The 27,890-nt window shown below is 42.1% G+C and overlaps 1 protein-coding gene across 6 annotated transcripts in view; it reads right to left on the bottom strand.

Annotated features, from left to right (window-relative positions):
- NHSL1 (NHS like 1) overlaps positions 1-27,890 on the bottom strand; it is a 175,721-nt gene that overhangs the window by 97,278 nt on the left and 50,553 nt on the right. For 2 of the 6 annotated variants that reach the window (XM_059841823.1, XM_059841822.1), the window contains exon 1: positions 3,055-3,863. The exons of the other annotated variants lie outside the window; for them this stretch is intronic. In XM_059841823.1, coding sequence (XP_059697806.1) covers positions 3,055-3,259 — 205 coding nt within the window. In that variant the 5' untranslated portion in view covers positions 3,260-3,863. Of the gene's footprint in view, positions 1-3,054; positions 3,864-27,890 lie in introns of those variants that run through there. 6 annotated transcript variants of the gene reach the window in all.

Consider the following 27,890-nt stretch of genomic DNA (forward strand, 5'->3'; position numbering starts at 1 on the left):
ATATGGTGAAGCCTGTGCCATGAACTAACTCATGTGTTATCTCTATTCAGAGCTACTTGCTATGTCATACTTGTGATAACACAGGCACACATGAACCACTGTCCCATTTTTCCATCCATCAGAAATCCCTTGCAACACACCCAAGCACTTTAATTTCAAAAGAATACTCCTCAGTCTCTTTCCAATAAAGTGGTTTTTAAAGGAAAAAAATGCTCTGAGCTTCAGTTTGAAAATACGTGCTGCCCCGGGGAGTAAAACACGAGAACTAAAAACTCTGATTAAAGAAGAAACGTGAGAGTTACAGTGCGCCCTCATTTCAAAGGGCCTCCAGCTGACTGAGGAGGAAGAGGGCTGAGCAAGAAATTTTTACTGTCAACTTTTCCCACCTCTTCTACTGAGAGCTTTATCAAATGTGAAGTCTGATTGGTGCTACCAACTCCAAAACACTCTGCACTACTGTGTACATCTTAAAAAGAAGAGAGAAGCAGCAGCCCCTGACTTCCAGGTGCACAGGGATCAGCCCCGCAGGACACCGGGGAGTGCCCCAGGTTCGCAGGTCCCGTTTACTTTTGTTCTTCGTGCTCATTTCAAACTGGCAAATCCAGCCAATCTCTGTGCTCGGTGCTGTGTGCAAGCTCCGGTTTGCAGCCAAAGCAGATTAGCCACTTTGCTGGTGAAATACCACGCAACACATGCTGCCTTGTGCCTGTCACCCAGCAGCCTCGTGGGAATGCAGTCTGAGCCTGGAGGAGCAATGGAGCGGCAAAAGAAGAGGTTTAAAAAGACAGGAAGAGAAGCAGCTCAGAAACAACAACAATTGCCTCATTTCCAGGCTGTTATTAACACTCCTGTCCTTACACGTACAGTTAGGAGAAGGACAGCCTGTGATTTGTCAGACTTACTTCTTTTACCAATTTACCTGAGCAAGAGCTGCAGGGAAAATTATTCTGATAGCTGAGAAACTATTAAAATTTCATCAAGCTTAAAATAGTCTGGTTTTCTATATAACACTTGCTATGTCTGCTGTGCCTCTCATTTCTTTCTAGTTTGTGTTAATTTAGTAATGTTGTTAATTTGAGCACCAAAGACAATACTGTTTTGAGCCCTCAGTTTTACAAAGGCTGGCAAGCAGTAATGCAACAAATTAATTCAAGAACACAAGTGGCCATTTATCACACATGGTTTTGCCTTTGAACACAAACCTAAGACAACCACTCTGCCAGGTATGGATTCTCAAACTCTTTCAACACCGTGCAAGCCTGACTCACAGTCCAGGGTAAAACACCTGCAGCTGTGACAAGTTTCTCCTGCCCAAATACATAACCCCACACTCCCTTCAGCCTTGGCAATCCCTGTCAGTCTGGCAGAGGATCCTGGTCAGACAGAAATGCACAGTTAGATTTATGATCCAAGCACATTTTACAAGTTGAGTCAAACTGTTCCCTGCAAAGAGGAAATAAGCCCTGCATAATCTACACCTCCCCACACCTTCCCTTCCAAAATGACATATTGCCATCTCCTCTATAGGCAGGCAGGGAGGCTTTCATAGCTTGCTGCCCAATTACAGGAGGAATTCTGCCCTCCCCCTCCAGCCGGTACAATGGGTTCTTTATGTAAATCACTCAGAAAAATTAATACACCATTAATCCATCAGTAAAGCTTCCTTTCCCATCTCTGCCCCGCAGCGTGAGCACAGGCTAAGGAAGGCAGCACAAGAAACTTTATGGAAGCACATAGAAGCCAGCAGCAGGGCTCAATGGTTCTTCTGATCCGTGCAAGATCCCATCCCACAGGCATTAGAAGCTAATCTGGCACCGCTGTACAATATCAATATACCAACAGTCAAAAGTAAAAATTACTGGTTGCAAATGCAATCTCCCTTTTTAGAAGTTTTGCAGCAGTGAAGTAGGTTAAAAAAACAATCTTCAAAGCACAGATTAAAGTTGTGTCCTAGCATGCAGGGAGCAAAGCACGAGCATATACATCCTGTGTTAGTGTTCCTGCATCCAAACCATTTACTAAAGCCACAATCTGTTCTGACACGGAAGTGAAATTCTGGTCAAACAGCTATTAACTGCTCCGAGAAATGAAAAGAAATAAAAGGCCCTTTGAAGATCAAATGCCCTTCGAGAGCCTGCTTGCTTTTACAAAACCGACCTTACAGCACAACAGAGCCAACCTTACACTTTTTCTATTAACAAACTACTGCTCTGGCAGCACTAGAGAAATTACAACCAAATCACTCACTTTACTGAGGATTTTCAACCTTGCGTGCACACACACTGCTGCCCACCAGCCAAATACTGGTCCTGCTCACCAACTCGCATGAGCAAACTTCTGAAATTTGTTTTGATTTATGGCAAATATGAGGTAATTGCTTATTTAGTGACCTGACAAACTCCATCCAGAAACAGAAAACAAAAAAATAAAACTACTTTTTAGAAGTTGCATATAAAATATACTCCAGGTCTGAGCATTTCACATCAGTCAGAGCTGCTTATCTCATATCCTCGATGTCCCCTCCTCTCTGTGGAGCAATTCCCTTCACTTTCTCATCATCTCTTTCATTTTGCATCTGGGACCTCTTCTCAGTCTGCCCTCATAAAACAAAATACACTTAAATTTTTCCCAGCAGGACCATGAGGCAATCATCGAGGAAAAGCCACCCAGTCGTTTAGAAGTGTAGTCTTAAATTGCTTTCGGTTCCACATTTTGAAGAGAGATTCTAGCTGCACCTGCCCAAAGACTCTGGCACCCATGACTACTGGCTACAAGAAGCATAAACGAAACTTACCTATATCCCACACAATCAGTACCCAGGCGGGAAATTAGAGCTTTTTCCTGTTAATTTCTATAAGCTTTCACAGATTTAACCCCCCAATAAACTTAGCTAGGCAGTGCTGCACCTCAGCTTTTGTGCTGCCGCCCTCCTCCTCCTCCCCCGCCACCTGCGGCTCCTGGCTCCCGGTGGGACCCGAGCAGCTGGACAGAGCGGCGTGGAGCGGGGCTGGCCCTTCAGCAGCACTCGCAAGGGTTAAAGAGAGAGCAAGTCACCTTTCTTCTGCTGGCTTCGGTAGGTCCAGGTCTCGTCGTCCTCGTCTACCTGCTGCACGCACATGGAGGAGAGTTCCCCATCGCTGCGAAACAATCTCTTTGTCTGCCTTGACAAGGACGAGAAATTTATCCAGCTGACAGCACGCGAGAGAGAGCCTGGGTTTTGTTTGAGTTTGAAAGATCTCGAAACACACTCCTTTTTCATTTTCTTTCAAGCCGGCCACTGGCGTCGGTTCCAAAGAGACCTCTCTGAAATTGTTCCCGTCCCCTTTCTCAGCGGTTTTCGCGGGAGGCTAAACAAACTCAATCCGACTTCAGTCCAGGTTTCTTCTCGCTGCCTTTAGCCCAGCACCAGTATGGAGGTAGGTGGCTGTGCCAGCGCAGCTCCCCCGAAGCTGTTTTGATACAGCACTTAGGGAGCTGCCAAAGAAAACAAAGGGGAGAAAAGCAGCAGAAAGTGGCACCTTGCAGCAGCTCAGCGGAGCATGTAAGGGCTGAGCAGAGCACAGCATCGAGGCAAGTGTTTTCCCCATTCTCCACTCAACAGCAAAAACTGTAGCTCCACTCTTCTCCCTGGCATCGCTGCCCAGGAGCGTGCAGGCAATTCAGTCCTCTCTTCTGGCTGGTCAGGAGCAGCCCACGAGGAGGGAAGAGCAGGCAGAGATCACGCCTTGGCATGGCACTGCTCACGAAGGACAATAAAGCGACCGCACTTCTGCCGCCTCATTCTGGCTTCCCTGCTCTCTTAGAGAAAAGCCTGGTGAAGGAGCTCCAGGAAGGCTCTTCTAACAATAAAACCGACTGCGTGGCTATCGCTTAGGATTAGAGTGAAATATGATAGGCTCGCTCTCCTAAAAGCAAAACTCCTCCTTTCCTCAGCCAGCTCAGCGGCAGCACAAACTTCTGAACTCTGCGTGCAGAAATAAGAAAGCACTTGCGCACCTCTGTGGACTTGGAGAGGGGAGGAAAATAAAATCCTGGAGCATTTCCACACCAGAAGCATCCTGAACAGTGTGCTGAAAACATTAGTGCCCCGTAACTGGTGGTACATTTGAAAAGAAACTAAATAAAAGTGCATAGATATAAACAAAATCCGAGCAGATATTTAGTGATCGGGCTCTCAGTGGGGTCACTACAGCTCATAAACCAGGTTTCGCTCCCCGCTGTTACATTCTGCTGCCTTCTCTTTAAACTAACAGCTAGGAAAAGCACTCCACGGTGTGAAAGTTTTAAAAAGTCAGGCACTACTGAAAGCTGCAGTGCTCGCCCTGCATGCCAATACCAATGCTGCTCCCAGAAGGGAATAAGCCTACAAGATGGAGGGGCAAAGGGAGCATTTTAAAGGAGACAGGAGTTGGTTATACCAAGGCACCCCAATGCCCATGGCTTTTGCTGGAATTGGTCACCAAGATAAAAGTTGACCAAAAAAAAAAAAAGTTTCTATCTTGCAGTAAAAAAATACAGTTGAAGGTGGGAGATAGCCAGTAAGGTCAGCTCAGTGAATCCTCAAGGAGACGGTGGTAGTGAGGAATCTAGGGGAGAAGTGGGGGAGGCGAAGAGGAAAAAGAACACAAAACCAAACACTTTATCTGAAGAACAAACATTAATGTCTTCACGTCCTAGCGGCTGCAGATGATGTTATCAAAAGGACAAGGATCGTAAGAAAAGAGGGGTGCCTGCCGTGTTCGGGGTCCCGAGCCGCCAGTCAGATTTACACTATTGCAGAACACGCCCCAACCCCTTGGCAGATGCTACCGCAGCCCTCTGGATTCTGTTGCACAGCCTCTTCAAAACCATTAAAAACAAAGGCTCTGGCTTTTTCTGAAACTTATGGCTCTCTGACTCATAATAAGAGGATAAGGTTTAACCCACTGACTGGGAGGCAAAAAGCTAAGTACTGTATCAGATTACCCTATGAATCAACCAGGCACACCAAAGTGACCTTTGGCTCCCACTAACACAGCACAATGGGTCGGCCAACTGTCTTCTGTAAATAATTTAATAGGCTGCATTTAAATTGACCTCACTCCAACAAGGTAGTGCATGTGTACATACCCAGGTCTCCCACCACTTCCCAAAGCCAGTGGTGCCGTAGTGGGGTTGTGGAGGGAGGGGGTGCACGCTGAGTGTGTGCTAAGTGAGTGGGAGTGGGAGCTAACACACTGCTAACACTCGCTTTTCTCGCTGTGTCATCAAGTCCTTCTAGTTGGGGCTTTTTTGTCTTTGTTAACAGACACCACTCCCCATCCCTGATGAGACAAGAGACCTGGGTAGGGTTGGGAGGTTTCCTTTGTTTTTCTTCCTTTTGCTTACAAGAAGACTTGAGAATGTGGAGAGAGGTACCCCTGGAGACCCAAGCACTAAAATATCCTTTTTGGAGCAGCTCATGCACAAATAGGCAGGATTTAATATAAAAATCAAAAAATCAAAGACCATGCTTAAAGTGAACTTAGTTCTTTTGACAAAAAGTAAACATTTGGAATTGCCAGTACTGAAAAGTACAGAGAACTGTAGACTACCACAGCTATTACTGGCTAAATTATACAGAGCCAGATGTATAAAAACCCTGGTAGGAACTGTACAATCACAGTCATCTCCGTTCTACTGTACTACTTACAAACAGAAGATCAGAGGAACCAACAAGAAGGAAACCCTTTCAGGTTAACCCAAAATGCCAGGGTAAATCCCAGAGGCCTGCCCAGAGTCTAGGCAGCAATTTAATTTCAGGAATTTTCCTGACCTGTCTGTACCTCTGCCTTTTTAACACGGTGCTGAGTCACAACTTGGTGATGCAAGAGCAAAAGCACCGTGACTGACCATAACATTTCCATTGTTACTGTAAACAGAGTAGTGCAATGCTTTGCTCAGGGTTTGTTATTATTTTATTTCATTGCAGGAAAAGATTCATTGCTATACACTTCAACACTGTCACTACCACAGAATGCTTCTTATTTCTAGGTGACAAGCTTAATATCAGCATACATTGTTATACACGTGGATCAAAAATAAATTTCCCAAGATAAATTGCTGGGAAAACAGCAATTACCATTTAAAAATCAATACATGTTGAGTAACTGTTGCAAGTTAAGCCATTCTTTAATCACTAGCCAAATACAGAGCCACGGAGTTGGAAATCCGTGCAGAGGAGAGCAGCAAGGCTGGTGAGGGACTTGGAACACAAGCCCTGTGAGGAACGACTGAGGGAGCTGGGGATGTTTAGCCTGGAGAAAAGGAGACTCAGAGGTGACCTTATCACCCTCTACAGCTCCTGAAAGGTGGCTGTAGTCAGGTGGGGTTGGTCTCTTTCCAGGTAGCAACTGACAGAACCAGAGGACGCAGTCTCAAGCTGCTCCAAGGGAAATAGAGGTTGGATATTAGAAAAAGTTTTTCACAGAAAGAGTGATAAACTACTGGAATTGTCTGCCCGGGGAGGTGGTGGAGTCATCATCCCTGGATGTGTTTGAAAACAAGACTGGGTGTGGCACTCAGGGCCGTGGTTTAGTTGAGCTGTTAGGGTTGGGTTTGTTAATCTTGAAGGTCTCTTCCAACCCCGTGATTCTGTGGAATTTTAGCACCTGAAACACTGCAGAGGCCTAAATTTAATTATGTAAAACACTCTACAAGGCCATATGAAAGAAACAAATACATTTCTAATAAGCTAAGCCAATTTTCCCAACCTATTTTCTCCCTTCTCATCATACAAGAATATAGGCTTCATATTTTCCAGGTTATGTATGTAAAGGTTAAGGCATTATTTTTGGTACATTTTTTAAATACAAATCCATCCCAGTAAAAAACATGAAGGAATCACAGAAGAAGAAACATGGTGCTTGAAGTAGAAGGCTAAACTGGTTCCTTCCCCTCCTCTTTTTTATTTCTTTCTTTTTCGAGGTGAACGAGACCGAATAAGCATAGTCTCACATAGCATCAGGATTTTTACCATGCATCACGATCTGATGGTCTGAGAATTCTCTAAAAGTTGTTAAGCAAAAATACGCACATGGTTCACAGCCATTGTGTTCTCCTAATGAAAAAACAGGGGAAAAAAAGTGTCACCTGAAAAGATTTCGGGTCAGTGTAAAAAATCAACAAAACAGAAGGGCAGAAACCCCAAAACGCTACAGACATGCTCCGTTTTTGGCTTTTGGCACAATCTGTATGTTAATTTAATTCCTACATTTCCTAATCTATCATTTCTCATGACTCAACGAGACAGTAACACGGGATGATTCACAATCACAGCTTGCTGGGACAGCTCATGCTCCAACAGCTGAGAGAACACCTCTCTCTCAGGCTTCCTGGGTGTTTTCCTTCAGGTGATAACAACTCATCATCAGCCAGTCATAAAGCCATTTGAATTAAGCACCGGCAAAAAGCCATTGAAAACCTTCCCTGCAGTCTTATCCCAACCTTACAAAGATCTTGCTGCAGCCAGCAAAAGGACAGGGGTGCTCCAGCAGCCCTGAAAGCACCTCCATCCCAGAAACCACCCCAACACCACCAGATCAGCTACACATGGTCACCTCCCCATTGCACTCATCATCTCCAGGCAGATGTGTGGGAATTTCAGTCAGCTTTGAAACCTTGTCAACCTGAACGCCATCTGAAGTATTTATCTACAACGTGCCTGTTCTTTTACAGGTGAAATGCTCACATATGAAATGCTCACATAGCAAACCCATAAAGTCATCCATATTCCTGCATGATTATTTACAGCAAAGCAGCCACGGAGAGCATTCTGGTATAAGAGGGCCTCAAACTTCCAGTTAAGGTTGTGTCCCTTTTTATGTGCAGGGCACATAAGTGAGAAACTCTTTCCCTCCCAGTGTGAAAGGACCTGCAAGAGGGAAAAAATAGTAAAGAAATAAAGGAACAAAAATGAAGTTACTTGCCCAAGATCACAGAATGGATAAGCAGCAAAGCTAAGAAAAGAAAGTAGGTCTCCTGGCTGCCAGCCTTGGAACCTACTTAAGTAGGCCCTGTCTCACACAAAAGCAATGCCTATTAATTGTTTCTATCACAACCCTTACAGAACCTCTGAATGCCCTAATTATAAAGAAAAACTTCCTTTCTGTTTGTACCCTTTTTGTTTTGTGGGTTTTTGTTTTTTTTTTTTCAATTCAAAAATAGACCATATCCAAACTAAAGGAGGAGAGAGTTTTGTACTGTAGGACTGCTTCGAAGCAGCCTATCTGCATTTCCAGCTTTGTTAGATGCACAAGGAAAACAAAACAAAACAAAGCCAAAACAAAACAAAAAAATCATACTGCAGACAACTATTTTATCCTACAGAGGGTAAACCAGATTTTAGGCAAGTCTGTAGGATGCACCTGCCACCAGTCTCTCTTCATCTATTTAACTTCTGTATCAAGGCAATGTTTTCTCTGATTCAACAGCTGCACTTGCTTTGATAGGAAAATTCTGTAAAAACAGGGTACAGTTTCTAAGAAGTGCTAGGCTAACCTGGTGCTGGTTCTCCCCCCAACAGCAGCTGTATGTAGCGATAATGATGGCTCTTACTGAGAGAGAGAGAGAGAAATCGAGCAAGGAACAGGAACAGTACGAGCTGGTTGTTACCCAAAAAGATATTTGTAAGAGGGGCGGGACCAACGCCAGAATTGCCCAGAAAAAAATTACTGTTCTTCTCTAAAATACTTTGATGCCAAAAGAGCAGACAAGTTAACTGTGCATAGAGACACCCACCTACTTCTGCCATGTACAAATGCATGCACAAGCTTTTGGCTTTCTTCATCAGCATAATTCCAGAGCTGATGCAAAGCCCAAATTTCATAGAAAATGTGCTTGCAAGTATGCAAGGAGTAGGGTGATTACTGAGGGCAGGAGCAGTTTCAAGTATGAGCTCTGCTAGGTAAGAGTGTGATGGATAGATACCCTTAAGGCATTTAAAGACCTGGCAGTGTGACACCCGGGGACATGGCTCAGTGGTGGACGTGGCAGTGCTGGGCCAACAGCTGGACTCAATGATCTTAGAGCTCCTTTCCAACTTAAACAATTCCATGATAATCTGAGGGATACAGGAGGAAAGGGCTTGATCTGCGTTAAGTTTCAGCCTTGCCTACACACGGGCGAGCTTTTCCTTCGTGAGGTTTGATGCTGTCATACAACTTAAGGGGACGAGTAACGGGGTTTTGGTGACTTCGGGCAATGTGCAAATATTTGAATACTTCACGGGCAGCCCTCCCGCCCAGCAGCGCAGCCCAGGGCAGCGCCGGGCCGGGACCGAGCCCGGCCGGAGGCGGGCAGCGTGTGCCGGCAGGTGGCAGCAGGGATCCAGCCGGGATCCAGCCGGGATCCGCGCTCCCACCGCCCGAGGGACCTCAGCAGCCACACAGTTACGGTGACACACGGTGGTGACTTATCTTTCAGCAGTTTGCCTGTAGTAAGCTGTTATTATCTCTGCTCGAAACGCAGTTAACAATTTTAGTGGTTCTTCATTGGCGTATGACAAGTCACTAATTGAGACAGCTCTGCTAAAAGCTCCTTCTGACTGTAGTCACCGCCTCGATTCCTACACGCGTTCTCCTAGGTTGTGGGGCTTGCTTTCGTGACACAAAATGTTTTTTAAAATCCCCTCACCACAGGGTCACCTCTTTTCCACAGCTGAGTCTTGGCCAGGCTCTGCTCACAATTATTAGCCAACACATCCCAAGTGCTGATAGACTGGGAAGATTAACTATCTTAGTATGGATTTTTTTCGGACAGATTAAGTTTTCTGTCTGAAGAGAAGGCTTGCAGGTTTTTTCCCCCCAGGCACTCAGCTGTTCGAGGAATCACCAGAATTATCACAGCAGTTCTGATCAACACGGGAAGCCACTCACAGAGTCTGGGAGAGAAACTGGAGAGGTGCTCCAGCAGCATTCAGCACCTCGGCGCTCCTCTGCCTCACTGCAGTGACCCTTAGTCCAGCAGCAGGCACCCGCTCCAAGCCGCCGGCACAGCTGGCACGAAGGATGCTCCGAATGAAAGCACCCCGTGCCTCAAAGGGCAACTCCAACCTCCCAGGACAGCTGTGTGCTTTTGTAGTATCCTGTGTGCACAGGTACTCCTCTTTGCTCTGGAACACTCCACAGTGAACACACGAGTTTATAAACTCAACTTGCACTGCTTTAATCTAAATTTTAAGATCAGTTTAGTCCCTCCTGCTACTTTACTCAGCATATTCTGTGTTCATACTAAGAAGGGGCTCAAAACACTTTTAATACCCGATTGCACAGAAACTTAGCAACACACCAGTTATATTAGAAATTTAGAAATAGGAGGCTTTGGTGAAGCCAAAACAAGAAACAAGAAACTTATACATAATCATCTGTTTCCTGTGGAAATGCTGACAGCTGTATTGAAAATAACTGGAAGCCAGTTAAAAACAAGCTGTATAAAAAAATTAGTTAACATGTAATTGAAGATTGTTCTGCCAGCAGGTAAGTACCCTAAGACAACTAAATAAATGTCTATTTCCCGCTTCTCTGATGAAGAGGATACCAGAGAAACTGCAGAAGGGATAAGGCTGTTTGCTTTGAGGTGGAAGCCCTCTGCTGGTTAACATAAACTAATTAGCGCACTAATCTAAATGTTTTTGTAGATAAGAGAACCACAAAGAACAAGAAAGGAGATAGTGGCTAAAGAAAAAGCAGAGAAGAACCATCAGCCTCTCAGAAATCCTTATTCTTATTTTTTTTTACTTTTTTCCTGTCTGTATTTACATACCCTTTGAATAACAAAATACACAATTTCATAAATCTTTCCAGGTCTTTGCAATAATAAAATGCTAAAAAGGAACTTTAGAACCCTGTGAGACACTTGGGCAGGCCTGGCCATTCCAACACTGAAAACACAGCTCATCAGTGTGTTTTAAACAGGTCTCACTGTTTGATATATAAACCACTTCATATATAAAGAAAGTATTTCTTCCTATAGATACAAATGCCGTTTGTGCACATCTTTTTGTCTTGAGTCCTGTATCTTTAAAACACATTTTAAAATTGCTTCACAGTCAAGCCAGCAAAATTATTTACCTTACTGAAACTGTATGTAAGTCTCTTCTAGGAACCAATCTAAGCATGTGCAGTTTCTGAAAACCATGCATAAATACTGAACTTCAGAAGACAGACAAAGGGCTCACATTTGCATGAGTGTGCACAGGTACAGCACTGCAGCAGTGCTTTTTCAGTTTATTGCTGTGTTTACATGCCAGCTAAGCCTGGCACTTGGTAAGTACAAAGGAGTGTGTTGTAACTCTGGACAAAATTTGTAAATGAAACTCAGCCCCACCACACCTGGAAGAATGCTGCAATCTCCTCTCTTCCTGACAACAGGCCCTAGGTTAAAAGAAACTCATTTATAGGCGGAGGATGAGCACAAGTAATGTTGCTGACACACAGAGGGTGAGGAGGAAAACACTGAATTTGTGTCTTAGTTACTGTCCTACATAGTTATATTTAATCCCAATTAAAAGCTTGATGAAAATGCAAGAGAAAACAAAACTTCTAAAATAATGAACATATGGCCTATGTGTGTGCTCTCTCTGTATGGAGTACCTGTGCACGTGCTCACTCCATATGTACACATCCACATATTCAGCAGGAGCACTGTGACCAAGAAGAAAAAATTTCTCCCTCCCTGCAATTTCCCCTTCTGCCATATATAGGTCTGAAATCAACTTTGATTTTTATTGGTTTTTTTTCAATCTGAAACACTTAAATATTTTCCCTTACCAACAGAAGTTCCAAGGTTGAAAAAAACCTGAGAATACAGAAGAGTAGTATGCAGGGTCAATCCTGCAGAGCCTATGGTACCCCCTAAATAAAACATTTGAGACACAGGAAGTGTTCACCTTCATCAGCTGTGAAAATAAGGTGAGAACAGGAGGTAAAATTAAAGTTCAAGTTGTCCTCAGCAGAAGAGAAGGCAGGATAAATAAGAACATTCACACAAGCAGCAGCAATAATCTGATGCTACCTCTCAACCACTGGCATGTGAAATAATCAGTCTCAACAAAACAGTTGCTTAGTCACTGTTAAAACCCCAAGAGTATCAATTCTTAAATCACAGCACAGAGAAATTAAATCAAGGGTTTGCAATCTTCTGTAATTTGCACCACATCACCTTGTTTATGTATCTAAAGAAAGCTCATCTTCTGGCACTCACTGAAATATAGGGTGGGAAGGGTAGAAAGTGAAAGAGAAGTCACATACTATTGAAATTACAGGTGTAAAAAATGTTTGTTCATCAGATACTAATCTGTTGAGAGCCCAGTGGATGTCTCCCACAATAGTAACACCCCAAACCCACTTCTCCCAAGCAGGAGAGTTTAGAAAGCAGACTCACTGCCTTCTCACAGCCAATGCCAACCACCAATCTCTATTTCAGGTGGTTTCATCAGGGCGAAAAAAGATTCACACCTTGATAGTCATTGTTAAATGAAGTCATCCAGACATTTCACTATTAACCAGTGGACTAAATTACAGGCTTAGTCTTCACTTGGTGCTTTTGCCTGCCTACAAAACAATCTGCTTGGATTACCCTGCCAGCTTGAAAGCAGCTCTAATGTACTCATCACCCAGGTTCTTCAATGCCTTCCTTTTCAGATGCTTGGAAACCCATCATCAATCCTGATGTATCCTTCAGCTTGACTTCTATGGCCAAGGCCAAAATATTGCTCCAGTCTACACCATTGGTTTTTTCATCTTTTGGCACAACTGGCAGCCCACATGCTAAAATCCAGTATTTCATGAGGTCTTTTACCTTCTCCTTGTCAGAAACAAGGAACATGGCTAGAGCTGGATAACCAAGCTTCCACACTCACACAAAAAGAAGTGGAGCATCAGATGTGCAGGAGAACGTGCCCAGGTCCCAGGGCAGCACAGCATCAAGGCAATAATATGTCTTTACATCTCTCAGAAGGTGGTTAGTGAGAAAAAGTAGGACCCAAAATGGAAGCCAACCCCTTTCTTACCGTATTTTCTGTGTAAGTAAAGGGCAGTAGAGATAATAGGATATGACACATCAATTAAAATGAAACACCTCCCCCAAAAGAAAATACTCAACTCTATACTGTAAAAGATAGCATTTTATTGTAATGAAATCAAAATGAAGATTTAACTGCTGTGTTTTTCATGTAATTCTGCCTGTAAAGTCAAGCCAAAATCAGTTCTCCCCAACAAGAACACTACATCACTAAATGCAAATGGCAAATAAATTACATTGTGAAGTAAGAGATACGTATCATTTCACTTGCAGTAGACATTCCTTATTTACAAGCATCTGGCAAATTGCCTGCAATAGAAAGAGATGCCATGTAGATATTCCAAAAGATATAATAATACATACACATGGGATTAGATACAAAATAAATTTATGCAGAAATACTTATTATCTAATCATGTACTCTATCCATCACATACCACATTCTTGTTGTGCAACCAAGTTTATTCACCCAGGGGAATCCACCAAAAATGAGAATGCTTCATATGTATTTATTCATCAAAGAAAAATAACAATGGTTTCTAGATGGGAACTGCCACCTTCTTTTGATTCACATGCCTCCCATGCTACACCTGTTCTAAACTCATCAAGTTGACAATATTATCAAGATTGCTTGGAGAGCCAGTATTTCTTTGGAGTACTTTTTCCCCCCAACATAGTGAAGTGGAAAATATGCTGGCTCTCTCAGCCAGCATTGGCATAGAGATAATGCCATGCTCTGTGGTTAACTGCTGGCTCTTCTTCCTCTAAGGCACTGTGAGTCATCTCTGCTTTCCACACTGGTATCTTCCAAACAATTCTGGGTAAAACTCTGCTAGTTCATTCTCACCAAAGACATTGTATGAGAGCACAATTACACAGAAGGGATCACATACTAAACAAGTTTTTTTTTTAAGCATTCCATTTAAAAAATGTGCAAGGCAAATATTGCAGTAACTATTAATCAAGTCTAAAATTAAATTAAAACTAGCTTCATGAAAGATGCCTGGCCATTTTCTGGCATTTAAGGCTTTCCCTTCAAGCACAAGCACAGTCACAGCAGGATTTGCTACTCTCATCCAATGGCACCTTTTCCCAAGCTAAGACAAACAGATGTGAGGAGACGCTTTCAATCCCTACTTGCAGACAGTATTGTTTTTTCATTATGACAAAGTGTTGCTGAGCTTGGCAGTAGAAACCACCCACTTTCAGGAACTCCCAGTGTAGTTAATATTCCTCTGGTTAACAAAAGATGCCTTGGTCTGAGGCTGTTGCTACAGGCTGTTGTTACAGCACTGCACCCAACTGACCTTAATTTATGAAGAGCAGCTCTGGTTACAGGATCCTGAGTTATTCTGCTTAGTTTAGGGCCAGCAAAATGCAGCAGATTGACAGCTCTAAACATCACTCAGGAGGGTAATGAATAAATAAATAATATCCCATACTGGCTAAAATATTTGGTACCTGCCAGCATCCTTCAGCAGTGCTTAAAAGACATCTTAAAATTCAGATTGCCAACGTAGTATCCTACATGTTTTGTCTTAAAAGAAAAAAAAAATTGTGCCACTTTTTAGACACTTAATAAAGAAACTAAATGACAATGCAGTTCCTTAATAGCTCCAAATTCTGGGTTCTCTAGAATTTTGAGAATCTCAAAAAAAACCTCCTTACAACATTCACCAGGAGAGTGCTTGCAGCCCACCCTCCTGGGTATCAATGGCTTCTGCCCTGAGGTGAGGGCATTCCCTTTTCTCTTGCTCTCAAGTAAAGCCAGGAAATCAAGCTCCTGTCCTGTCCTTCGCACCCTCCATGTGCACCTCAGCTGGGCTCATCCTGCGCTGCTTCAGGCACTGCCCCGCGCGCTGTGACACTGCAGCCCCGGCCTCCCAGAAATGCTGGGATTTCATCTAGATCCTTGCAGCCAGCCTGCTCATGGCCCCAAACCAGATTCAAATCCCTGCAGCCAGCCAGCTCATGGCCCAAACCAGCTGTGTCAGCACAGCCGAGGACTCCAAAACCTGAAGGAGAAGGCTGGGCATGAGCACTGAAAGAACAGGAGCTCCTTCTAGAGCAAGGTGAGGCAGGTTAAGCTGCTGTAGCCCCAAGGCTACAACTGTCCAGGAGTTCTGCAAACTCTCCTTTATGTTCTCTGGTGAACAAATTCAGGGTATTGATAAGGAAAAGAAGGTTTGAGCATAGTACTTCCCTGGATGCCTATTCAGCTTGACCTTCAAATTAAAAAATACAGAAAACCAAACCAAACAACCACTTTGATTTTCAAACAGAACTCTTCTTTTGGGGGAAAATCTGTTTGGAGTGGTATTTCTTGGGTGTGGGGTTTCTTTTTAAAAAGTGTTTTATTTTCACTGTGTGTGGGAAAATGATGCCTGAAGTCTTTGGCAGTTTTCAACGCAGGAAAAAATAAAAAAAAATCTCCATAGGGGTGAGGTCAGGGTTGAGCAAAGAGAGCACTCAAAACATTCATGTGAATTGTATCACCAAAATAGACTCAAAACACTTCATAAAAACGTGTGAAAAATTCATTGAGATGGCAGAAAAGAAATATGGCATCCAAGATCTCCAGAATGTCATTACTGGATGCAGACTTTCTTTTTTTTTTTTTTAGGTTTGGCAATCAGTTTTGCTATGTTGGAAGTTCCCTCCTATGCTAAGAATTATATCCAAAAGCATCTCAGCAACCAGCCAAGACAGAGATCAAGAGAGGGAAACATTATTATGTTCTTCCCAGTTGAGGGAAAGATGAAGCCAAGGTAAATAATTTGAGAGCCATCTTCCGAAGTAAACTTTTCTTTTGGTTCATGAGTTATTTCTACGTTGTCAGCCAACTATAAACATTACAATTTGTTAGCCCATTGAAATTAAGTGGAAGTGTATTTCCACCTTCATTCCAGAGAAACTTGTTTCCCTTACAAATTTTTTAACTCCAGGCCTCCTTGACAATGCTGTTTCCTGCTCCTTGGCTTTCAGCACTGATTTTGCTTTGATTTTTCATGGAAACCTTCAGCTTCAGACCATACTGTAGAAAGCCAGTACAACAACACAGGGAGGAAATACATTTCTGTGCTAGAATGGTAAGCAGGGAGAGAGAAAACCAAGACGACAAGTCAGTCATGTGAGTGAGGGTAGGACAGGCATCCCTGGCATTCCAGCCCTGATGGGAAAGAGATGTCACTGCCTTGCAGCAGAGGTGCTCACACAAGCTCACTCCTCAACCAAAGCACAGAGCATGCACACGCCCCTACTCGGAAAAACAGCTCAAGATGCACCCTAAAATACCCTCCCTGCCTTCAGCAGCAGGTCCACTGGGTAGACATTCATCCTTTAGGCATTACCAGCTAGTTTTAAGCTTAGAGAGAGCTGTTGCATTTGCATGTCTTCACTAAGGTTCATCTGCAGTTGTCCTACAGGTTCTGCCCGTAAAACTGGGTCTGCCGTCTCCTTGCAGGGAGGCTGGCCTCCTCCTACCTTCCCTTCTCATCCCACAGCTTCTCCATAATGACTGCTTTCTTTTCCACTCATGGACACTGTTAGTCAGAGCCACAAACTGACACATGAGAAAATATCTTTAACTTCATCAAACACTCTCTCCCATATCACTCCCTCTCCTTAACGCAGCTTCCCGGGATAGCGCGAGTGGGAAACTAAGCCAAGGAAGGCAAGATAGCACAGAGCAACCACAGAGCTGCTCTGCATGCAGGGTGTGGGGGACCAGCATCCATGTGCACCCTTCCCTCATTGCCTTTCACAGCACTGCCAATTCCTGCAAAATTCAGGGCGAATCATATTTGCTCTGCTTCTTCCCATATCCCAGTTTTTGGGAGTCATGTATCTGGGCAAGAGTCATGTCTTTTATCTTCAAAGGAAAGTGAAAATTTCTAAATTTAATTTGAGGGATGCAGAAATTCACACAACTTAAACATGACAAAAGTTCAAACCCCAGGAGGTATTAAAACCACTTTTTGTTTCCATATTTCACAATTTTTTTAGGGGGTGAGCTCAAGGTCCTGAGTGCTTTGCTTAAACCCATTTCTCCAGGTGGGAAAATCTTAGCCAGATTCTCTACAATGGAAAGAGTTAGACTGCAGGAATGCAGCTAGAGCAGAATAAGGGATGCTTTTCTGGGGAGGGTGCTGGATGCTTGCATGCAATAATTTTAATTCCTGTCGAGGTAATGCCCCATCAGGGTGGATGCAAGATGAAAATACAGGCTTTTCATTATTGGATAATTGGATGCACACCCTTAGTAGTGAAAGTGGTTTGTTAAGTAGTTAATTCATCTCCAAGTAGTGAGAACAAGCACGCTAACAAAAATACTGCAAGATCCCAAGGGTTAGAAGAGAAGCAAGAACTGAAGCAGCAGCTGTATGAAAGTAAGAAATCTTGCCATATGGCTGAAAAGGGTTTAGCCAGTACAAACAAATAACACAAAAAAAAAAAAAAAAAAAAAAAAAAAAAAACAAAAAAAAAACCTAAGCCAAAAATTAGCACAAGTGGTTAAAATTATTTCACTCAATAATTAATGAAACTTAAAATCTTATCCTACAATGCTTCTTTTACTGAGAGAGTTTACTGAAAATGTGATCCCAATTTTTAAAAAATTTAATCATTGAGTACACTCAGATTTTATTCAGACTTTTAAAAAACCCCAAACTTTAAAAAGCTCTCATTCTGAAAAGAGCAATTCCAAAGTTGGGTTTTTTTTAAGCACAAAGTAAGCAACATCTGAGATAACCAGAGTGGGACTGTCATTAGCAAGTCCACCCACCTCCCTTTCTTTACCAGCTCTGTATAAAATCTCTTTCTCAATCTCACTAAACTGGGTGTGTATAAAGGCGAGCAGTCAGCTCTGGATAGATGCCTCCACCTAGCTATCAATTACTGTCACAAGATTTGTACTTCATCTGTTTTCTGCCTCTCCCATTTCATTTTCCCTGCATCAGCAGTAAATTTAGGACAAAAACACAAGACTAAAAATTCAATCACTGCCACCTATTCAAGCCAGTTCACCAATAAACGAGCTTACCAATTTTTATACTGCATGATGTGAAAGATTAAACTGTAAGGTCCTATAGAAAATTTCCTAATTATATTTCCTTATTTTCTTTTAAGAGACAGGTCATTACTGAATTCCCAGATCAGCTTCCAAAAAAAGCCACTTTGTTCTCAGAAAAACATGCCTACAAATTTTGTCAAGTGACCTTTTTTTGCTATGCACTGACATTTTCTTTTCTCCCTTCTTAGAGAAAATTAAGCCAATATATTTAGGGGTGAGAAAGAAGCAACATTAATGACTGACTATATAAATCAGGGTATACTGAAAATGTTTTAATTTACATTTAATAAACTAAGCCCTTAATTGATAAGTTTGCCTTGAAAACAAGAGGTGTAGCCCAGATAACTTTCTGTTGTGATCAAATGAACAGACAGCTGGCAAGAGATAAGTAGTGCAGAAGAGTCAGTTACTCAAAACAAATAATAATTCCTTTAAACCAAAATAATGTTTTGGAATTAGAACTCAACAATAGTTTAGAACATTTACAAAAAAAAAAACCAAACACATGCTTATGCCATGCAAAGAAAGACGATGATGAGAGTGCTGGACAACATCGGAGTCTGCTAACAAAGGCTTGAAAGAAAAAAAGATAATCAGCAGAACGAGAGCTGGTGTTTCCATCAGAAGGATGAAGATGATCCCCTGCCCACAGGGAAGATGAGACAATTTGGGGACAGAAGAGAGAAGTATTTCCCTCACCCACGTAAGGCATCTGACCTAAAGCTTCATTGTCTTCAAAGATCTGACAAGTTTGGGGCATTTGAACATGGGTTGGGTTTGTTTCGTGATTTTTTTTTTTCTGTTTTGGGTAGGGGTTTTTTTGGTTTATTTTGTTGTTGGTGAGGGGTTTTTGAGAACTCAGCACAGCCTTCATATGACAAAAAATGAAAAACTTTTTTCCTTTTATTGATCCCTTTCAGTGCTCTGAAACACAAATCATGGCTAAAGAAACACCAGGTATGCTCTACTGTCAATCTGTTGGTCCCCAGCTGAAGCAGTCTGCTACCATCTCCACTGTTTCTATATTACTGCTTAATTTCCTCTTCTCAATTTATGGCATTTCTGAATCATCAACACAAAAGACCAAAATAGGGTCCTGGTCTTGGGAATTGGGAAGTTCTCAGGAAACTTGGGGGTAGTATTAAGGAACAGGAACTTTGGCAAACAAGAGAAAAGACATACAAGGAAAAATAAACTCCATTTAGTAGGATTATATAGTCAAACTGAAAAACGATTTTTTGATCTGATGTATAGCTTGCTGGCCCTTTGTTAAAGCAGACACACACATGTTGAATGTCTATTTAAAAGCAGAATACTTCACTAAAGTATACTGAAGCTAAAAAAAAATATTTGTAATGGAGACCATAAAAGGGAGAAAACGATGGAATGTGTTACGTTCATCTAGCAAAGCTGTTCCCTAGCAATCAGCAGTTTCAAGCAGCCTATATCAATCCTGCTCTTAGACACAATAGAGTCTAGTCTGAAATACAAGCCTAAACTAAGGCAAACCATTAGAAAATTCTCCAGAGATTTCTTTTTCTTTTTCTTTTTTTTTTTTCAGATACCAGTGGCAGGAAATCCTGATGGCAAGAAACATTATGAGTTCAAAGCTCTGACTTTTTAGCAAGAGGATGGAATCAAAACACCTCCCTACACTTTGCACTTTAAAAAAAGGAAAAATAGAAAGAAAGAAATTAAAGAAAAGGCAAACATTGACAATGGCCTTCATCATAGTAAAAAAATATCTGGAAACAATTAGCAACTGAAAATGGAAGAGGAAGAGTAATAAAAAGTTTAAAAAACCTTAAAATGATAAGTAGTGAAGTATTCCATTTTTATGAGTAAAACATTCTAAAAATTGCAGGCATGTAACCTAAAGTTTGATACATGCTTCCACAGAATTTAATGCAGTTCAAAATAAACCCAACCTCTTTAGTTAGTGACATTCCAGGGCCATAAACCTACACAGCAAGTCATCAAAGCAAAACATCTGTGCACTGTCCACACATGCAGCGCGTGCTTATGAAACAGAAAGAATGATGTCATTTCAGCCTGGTTTTTATTATATTCCATTTGCTGAGTTCTCAGCAGTATGGCCCTACCTCTGCCTCTCAGAAACAGCCCAATGTTGCTTTGCCAGCACTCGGGGCTCATTTACAGTGGAAGACGCTTGCAGTGCCCCATGGTCCAAGGACTCCCAGTCACAAGCTAAGGAAGATGCTGCATGGTTTAATTTACCTGCCACAGCTGCCAACAAGCCCTTGCCTATAAATGAACCTGAAGTGATACAGATTTTGTCAGCATTCCCCTTGTGCCACCAGTGCAGCCAGCAGCCTGCTCCCCAAACACAGCTGGCCTCCAGCAAAAGTGCTCAAGTCCACACAAAGCAACACAAACATGATGCTAAAATCAAGTTTCTCATGGAGATAAAATCTGCTCTCCAGCAAAGAGCCATGGCAACCAAAGCTGAAATTCTCAGACATCTACTGTCCCCAAGGCTGACATGTCTTGAGCCCACTTGATGCAGCTAGGAGGGAAAACCATATGCAAGAGGAAATACCAGAGGCCAAACTCATCATGGCTTTTCCAAGCCAACTGCACTCTGTCCATCAACCTTCATCCTTCAAGCTGTCCCCCTCAGAAACTTCACTTGCACCAGCCTCCTCACCACTTGTTCAAAAATTCTCCCAAACAAGTGCCCATTTTACCACCTGCCAGTTGTTTCTTAAAACCAGCCGCTCCCTCCATTTCCCACCACTGTTCCCCGTCACCTGTTACTTCTCCTGAAGATGATCACTCATGTTATCAACACATTTTCTACAGAGACCATAAACAGGAGAATTACTCTTGCAACCTGCAGAAGCCCTAGAAAGCATGGCTAGGCTAACACAGCACTGTGCTGCATGTTTCTTCCCCTTTGGGGGAAGCTAATGTAAATAAAATGAACAGATTTCTGGTACTAGGGCCTGGAATATTCCTAGAAACTGTCTACCAGACTGGCTGCCTTTTTTTTTTTTTTTTAATATACCATTCTAAAGAGAAAGACAGTGTTGTTGAGCATAGCATATAATTTTATAAACTTGGCAATTCATTTCTTGTTTTTACTGATTTGAGAAGGACTAGCACATTTTAATGAGGGCTTTGTAAATGTGGACCCTTGGCAGTTCTGTGGAAGGATACAGAGTACATGTGTTTCCCTCAGATCAGTTCCAGGAGATGGTGGAAAAAAGCCATACTCCTTGATTCAAATGAAATCACTCCTGTGTCTCTTCCAAAAATTACAATAGCACCATGTACTGAACTCATCAGTAACTGGAGAATCTTGGACTTCATTATTTAAACCTGGATTGATGCAATATGAATGCTTTTTCAAAAACAACTTTTCACATAAAGGCGTTAATATAAACTCCATCATATGTTTGGGGTTTTTTTTTACACATACCAACACTTTCTTGTAATACTCTTGGACTGTGTAATATTGGCCTTACACAATGCATGTAAAAATAGTCTGTTCTCTTACTAATAATGGGCTTGAGGAACCCCAGGGATTTTAAATCTGGACAGGCTGTAATGGAAACGCAGGATCTGCCTGTGGACTCTGAATGGGAAGCAAGTACCTCTCCTAGGGCTGTGGAGGCCAGCCTTCCCATGGGATGGTCCACTTGGCTGCCTCTCCAGCCAGAGTCACTGCAGGCACACTGCCTTCTTTCCATCCCTGTCATCTCTTCTGGCCCTTGCCTGGTCTGATATCAGTGTTACTAAGGCAGCAAATGCATACAGTACCTGGACAAACTGCACAACAATTCCCTCTACCCACACATTCATCCAAACTTTCATGAGTGTTGTACTAGTCCTGAAGGGAACACAAATTTTTAAAATTCCCAAACGTATCAATTTCCTGCTTTAAAACAGTCTTTGCATATAAGGTGACCTAAGCCAGCTAAATCCACAGTCTAGTGCCTGAAAACCTCCTGGCTGGAAAACTGAGAGAAGTATTTCATTTTGAGACCCTAAGGTAAACCCCAGAACTCAGGTTTCCTCCAAACAAAAACGTCAAATGAAAGAGTGACTAGTAACAGATAAGGATCTTCAAATGTAACCATTTTACTAATATAAATTAAACTGCTTTGACTGCCGCTGAGAAAGAAAATACTATGAGCACCTTACCATTCCTACAATGGATGGTAAGTTCTTTAACATTCTAAAATTTTATGAAAGCTATCAATACACAGATGACTTCATGAAAGGCTTTTGATGTTCTATAAAACACATACAAGCACACATGCACCAAAAAAAAAAATTCAGGTGCAAGAATGGAGTGCGTTCAGTCAGCATCTTCTCTTTGCAGGAGATTACTCCCATCAGACATCTGCTTATATCTATTTTTATATATATATATATATATACACACAGAGATAGATACACTTTCCATTCCTTTTAAATATTGCAGACTATTTAAATCTACCCAATAGCTGAAGTCCCAAATACAATGCAGCTAACAAAAAGGTCATCCAAAAAGAGATGCTGCTCTCGGAACATGTGAAATATTAAATCCTATTTTAAAAGAAATTCTTTGTTATACTTCAATTTATAAATCTCCCCCATCTGGAGTGAGGCAATATGAGAATACTGACACTCATTTGATTGTATTGTATATCTGAATTTTGATGTCTTCCAGGTAAAGGTTCAGTTCACTAATATTGCTTAAAAAACAAGGAGCTGAGAGTCTTTGCCTTTTTTTATTATTTATTTTGTTAAAGTGATTCACTGATTTAGGTTTCCTCAGCAGCATTTTCTGTTGTTATTTACGCTTGGTTTAAAATGTATTGTGCACTCAAAATGACAAATACTTAGGTTAGAATCTGTGCACTTGGACTCTGACATTTTATATACACCAAAACAAATTGTAAACTTTTCATCCATAAACCAAAACGTGGCCTTTAGCTGCATAATTATAAATGCTGCACAGTTCTAATGAAAACCTTCAGTTGCTCCTGCTGTAGTCAATTGTCCCCTTTTAAATATAGAATAATACCAGGCCTAGACTCTCAGGTCACCAGGTAAAGCTTTGCACAGCATAAATCTGTCACCACCTTTGCTCAAAGCATCTCTTTAATCAAAATTCATTTACTGTGACAGTGAAAAGCAGACAATTTAGACAACACAGCCAGATAAATCTGAACCCGTTCATCCTGTTTTCAAAGGAAGGCGATCACAGTGGAAACTCGGAGGAGTCAGCAAAAACTCTAGCAAGTTGTCAACCTGCCAACTGACCTTTCTATTTTTTTGTTTGTTTACTTAATCTTCTTCAAAAATGCGTGTTCATTGCAGTTGTTACCAAGCTCCAAAGAAATTTATGCAGGATCAGAAAACTCTGTGTTTCTGTTTTGCTTCTATGTAACAATTACAGTTCTTAGAGGCATGGGTAGCCAGCCAGTACCACAAATAAGATAATGTATTTCCCATAATTATAACGGGAAACATTAAGACTAATATTGTTCAATTTTTCCAATGAATATAGTTACCACTGAACTCTAATTTGACTCATCTATGTCAACATGAAGAGATAATAACAAGTGCACTTGTAAAAGGAGAACATTTCACTTAGTGATGTCTAAGGCATAAATGCATTTGTAGTAAGCAACTACAGAGCAACTCCAGGTATTTATGTATTTCTTCCCTCCTTTTTGCTTCATACACATATTTTAAAAAATCATAAATCTACCGTTTATCTACAATTAAATGAAGATATTTGCTTTGAAAATAACAGGAGATACTCACTTTTCCAAAGCAACTTACATATTATGAGTGATACTGAGCTTTAACAAAATAATAAAGCTGTGTTCCACCAAGATCAGTTCAAAGTACCTTAAAATATTTAAGCATTCTTATTAAAGTGCAAAGCTGAAAATTTTACTGGAAATTAACATATCTTTACAACTTCAATAAATGCTCCAGTCCAGGCTATAGAATAGAGACGGAGCATGAGCACAGGTTACTGAAATTCAGCATTCTTGGGGAAAAAGAAATCACACAGTTCCCTGTGGCACAGCGCGTGGTTAATGAGGGAGGAATTAGTCAAGCAATGTTATTACATTTACGTTTTCATAACAAATGGCTTTCTCCAGGGAAGCCCAAACAAATTACCCTGACTGTCAGAGCAGCGCGGGACACAGGGAGCTGTGGTTTGACATCGCGGCAGCAGCGCTGCACGCCCGCTGCTGCTCCTGCCCACAGCTCTCCCTGTGCCAAGCAAGGGACACGGCTGTCCCCGCACACACCCAGCCCCAGGAGCTGATCTGGCTGAAAATTAATCTGGTAAAGTCAAGTAAAGCAAATCAAACCTTCTGTGGGCAAGTTTCCATCTTCTCCACCGCCGTCTAGTTCTCTGTGCAATCACGAACACGCGTGCGCCAGAGCAAGGAGGGCACAACAGGCACGGGGGCCAAGGATTTGCTCAAAACAGGCCCCAAATTTTCTTCATTCTCCAACGAAGCCCATCAAGCGAAGAATACAACTGACCACTGCAGAGATGCAGCTCCAGCTGCAGCACCCCGGGAGCTGCGCTGGCACTGACCCCCTCCCCAGCCCAGGCAGCTCCTGCTGCAAAGCTGGCTGCAGTGGCAGTAGGGACCAGCCAGCTACAGCTGGGAGATGAGGCAGAAGGAAGCCCCGAGGCCCCAGTTCCGTGCAGCTTAAGCCGATCTAATTGCTGTCTGCCGGCATCCCAGCCCTCCACTCCTGAGCCCTATTACCCAACAGAAAATTATCTTTTTTTTCTGTTGTGTCATCCCATGGGGTTTGTTTCTGTCTGCTTACTGAAATGGCTCAGCAAAGAATGGAGGGCGGGACCACAGTAGTGGAGGAGACACCATTCAGCTCACAGATAGGTTTTCTTAGGCTGCTGCTGACCTGCAGCTTACATTAAATCATTTTGCAGCAATTCCTACTGTCTTCTTTTTGATATAACTCAGCATTTAGATATAAGTCAGCCACAAACCTTTGCATCACCCATACTTCTGATTTAACTTAACCTTTGCTCATAGGCTGTAGATTAAAGTAAAGAGCTGTTGAAAATACTTCTCACATCTTTCAGGACTGTAGAATATACAGGTCTCACCGCAGCACTGCTCCACAGTGCTGCCACAGCAAGTCATCAAAGGAATGCAAGGGCTGGCTGATGATTCCTATGGGTTTCATAACTTGCATACTAAATCTCAGCTCTGTAAAGCAAAAATCAATCAGGACTTCCTCCAAACTGCCGTCTTCAAAGCCACAGAGAAAGGCTGTGGTGAGACATGGGGTGGAGTGGCGTCTCACCACAGGTTGAGGGAAGTCCTGACTGAAGCCCAACATTTGCAGGCTCACTCAAACTCCCACGAGTGACACTGAAGCTCAGTGGAGCTCCCAGGCAGGGTGCTGAGCAAGGGGCAGGTTACACACCCACTTCTCAGGTTCAGCAGTGCCCCCCTGGCGGGATAACCACGGCTGTGCCTCAGCATCCTTATTGATCTTCTTCATCAGGAGAGATCCGATGCAACACAGCCAGCACAACCTGTCCTCACTTGTGTGTGACAGCCTGGCAATTTCCACAAATAAACACACTGTATGCTACTACATGAACGTGCTACAAAGGCAGGGCCACCATCCTTTAATTTCCTGCAGTAGGTGGAAAAAAATACGAAAGAATAACACCATTAAGATCATCAAGGAGGAGATGCCTTTGTCTGAAATCACCATCCAGCTACAGATACCTTAAGAGAATTATTACCTGCATAAATATGCCTTTGTTTAATGAATCAGATTTCTTTCTGCAGCATTTCCACTAGTGAATTAGTAAGTAGAGAGGAGACAACTTTCTTATTTACTAGAGACTCAATAATCTATCTAAACACTCACATCATGCTTCAACCAAGACAAACAACCCTCCATTAGAGATTATTAATACATGAAGCCCCATGACCCCCATGATTTGTGATATTATTTCCTCCACTTTACAAACAGAGAAAACTACACAACAGCAGTTATTAAAAAGCTCTGTGAGGAAACCCATAATGGAAGACAGCATATTTCCATGGGGCCAGGATTTATCTCTGGTCTCTGACTCTATGCCTCTGCTTTAACTTCACAATTCCTACCAAACTTCAGTGAAGCAAAGCTCAAATAATTAAAGAGACATAGTCCGCTTCCACTGAAGCCTGTGGCAAAGCTCTCATTATTTTTAACAGAAGCAAGACTAGACTAAGCATTTTTAAAGCAGTTGGGATCACTGGAAGGCACCACTGAGTTCTCAATATTATTAGCTACAAGACTGCATCTATCTAAGGGCAATATTTCTTTTAAAATCTTTAAAACCTGGTCTGAAAACCCATCAGGTTTTTAAAAGCTCTTGTTCTTCAGAAAAATATTATTGAAAAAGCACTGAAAGGTCATTACTTACATTGAAATTTTTTGTATGAATAATTTAAATGTGTCGCTAAAGCGCATACCAAAGGCCACTCCAGCAAGGGATGGAGTCCTCTGAGGATTCTCACTTCTTTCATATTTGCTTTTGCCCCTGGTTATAACAGCTTTTCCTTCATTTTCCAATTAAAATAGTATTGTAATGAGATTTGGAGTCAACAAGCTTATTGCTGTATTCACTGAAAAAAAAATCATTATCTACCTCAAAATGGAGGAAGGAAAGCTTTCCAAAGTCTTTTAGATCAAGTTCTTAATATGAAATTTCTTAGATTATAAGCCATGGCAGACATACAGAGTTTTTTGCACTTGGTTGCCCTGGGGTTTTCTTGAGTAATGAAATTTTCTCTACATAAGTACTGTCCCACTGAAACCAACCCATCCTAAAGATCATGAAAGATAGGTTCCACCACACTTCCTCTCTCACTTTTAAAACAAAAATTATCTCCTGGGTATGAGATATTCCTAACACAAGTTCTCACCAAGCCTTTTGGGCAGAAAATAAGCAAACATGCATGACTTCATTATGCCTTAACTGTGACCAAATCATTGCAGCCAAGGGCCTTCCCATACAGAGCTGTGCCAAGAGCATCAAAAGGACCTGCCTTTATTAAGTGTGAGCAAGAACCACACTGACCAATGTGAGTACAACAGCTCTCACAGGAGAGGTCACAGGCAAATGAACTGCTGTGAGCCACACCAGGCAGCGGGGAGGGATTCAGCACAGCAGCTGAATTACTCTCCCTGCAAGGAAAGTGATAGAAAGGAGGGTCTGCTCCACTCTGATCTAGCTATACCTCTCACAGGATTTTAAAGAGAAGGCTTCATTAAGCACCTCTAGAAGGCAGAAAAGCATAGCTAACAGCAGCAAGTTTCACACAGGAGAAAAATGCCACGATTATTATATCAGAGGCTTCTCCAGGAAACAAGGGATGCAACAACATCCTGAAACCACACACACCTGTATGTCATATAAATCTCAAACAAGCAAATTTTTTGCCTGAGCTTTCCTTGATTTTGCAGCACAATGTAAACCTTTGTCATATGGACAATAAGAGCCATGTCAGCATAGTTCTTCAGACATACTCACCCTGATTAAAGAAAATGGAAGCGAAAGCCTAGAGTGCTGATGCTTAAAGGAAATTCCAACATTTCAAGGGTTCATACTTTTCACTAAAAACACGTAAGGCCATGGGAAGGCAAAGCATATAACTTCAACAAATACTGCTTTTGACCTACCCACAATCACAGAACAGAATTGCAGAAGACTTCAAGCACAAAAGCAGCAGATTGTTCTCAAACAAGGATATCTGTGACTACT

Source organism: Haemorhous mexicanus, chromosome 3 (genome assembly GCF_027477595.1).
Source record: "Haemorhous mexicanus isolate bHaeMex1 chromosome 3, bHaeMex1.pri, whole genome shotgun sequence".
Lineage (NCBI taxonomy): Eukaryota > Metazoa > Chordata > Aves > Passeriformes > Fringillidae > Haemorhous > Haemorhous mexicanus.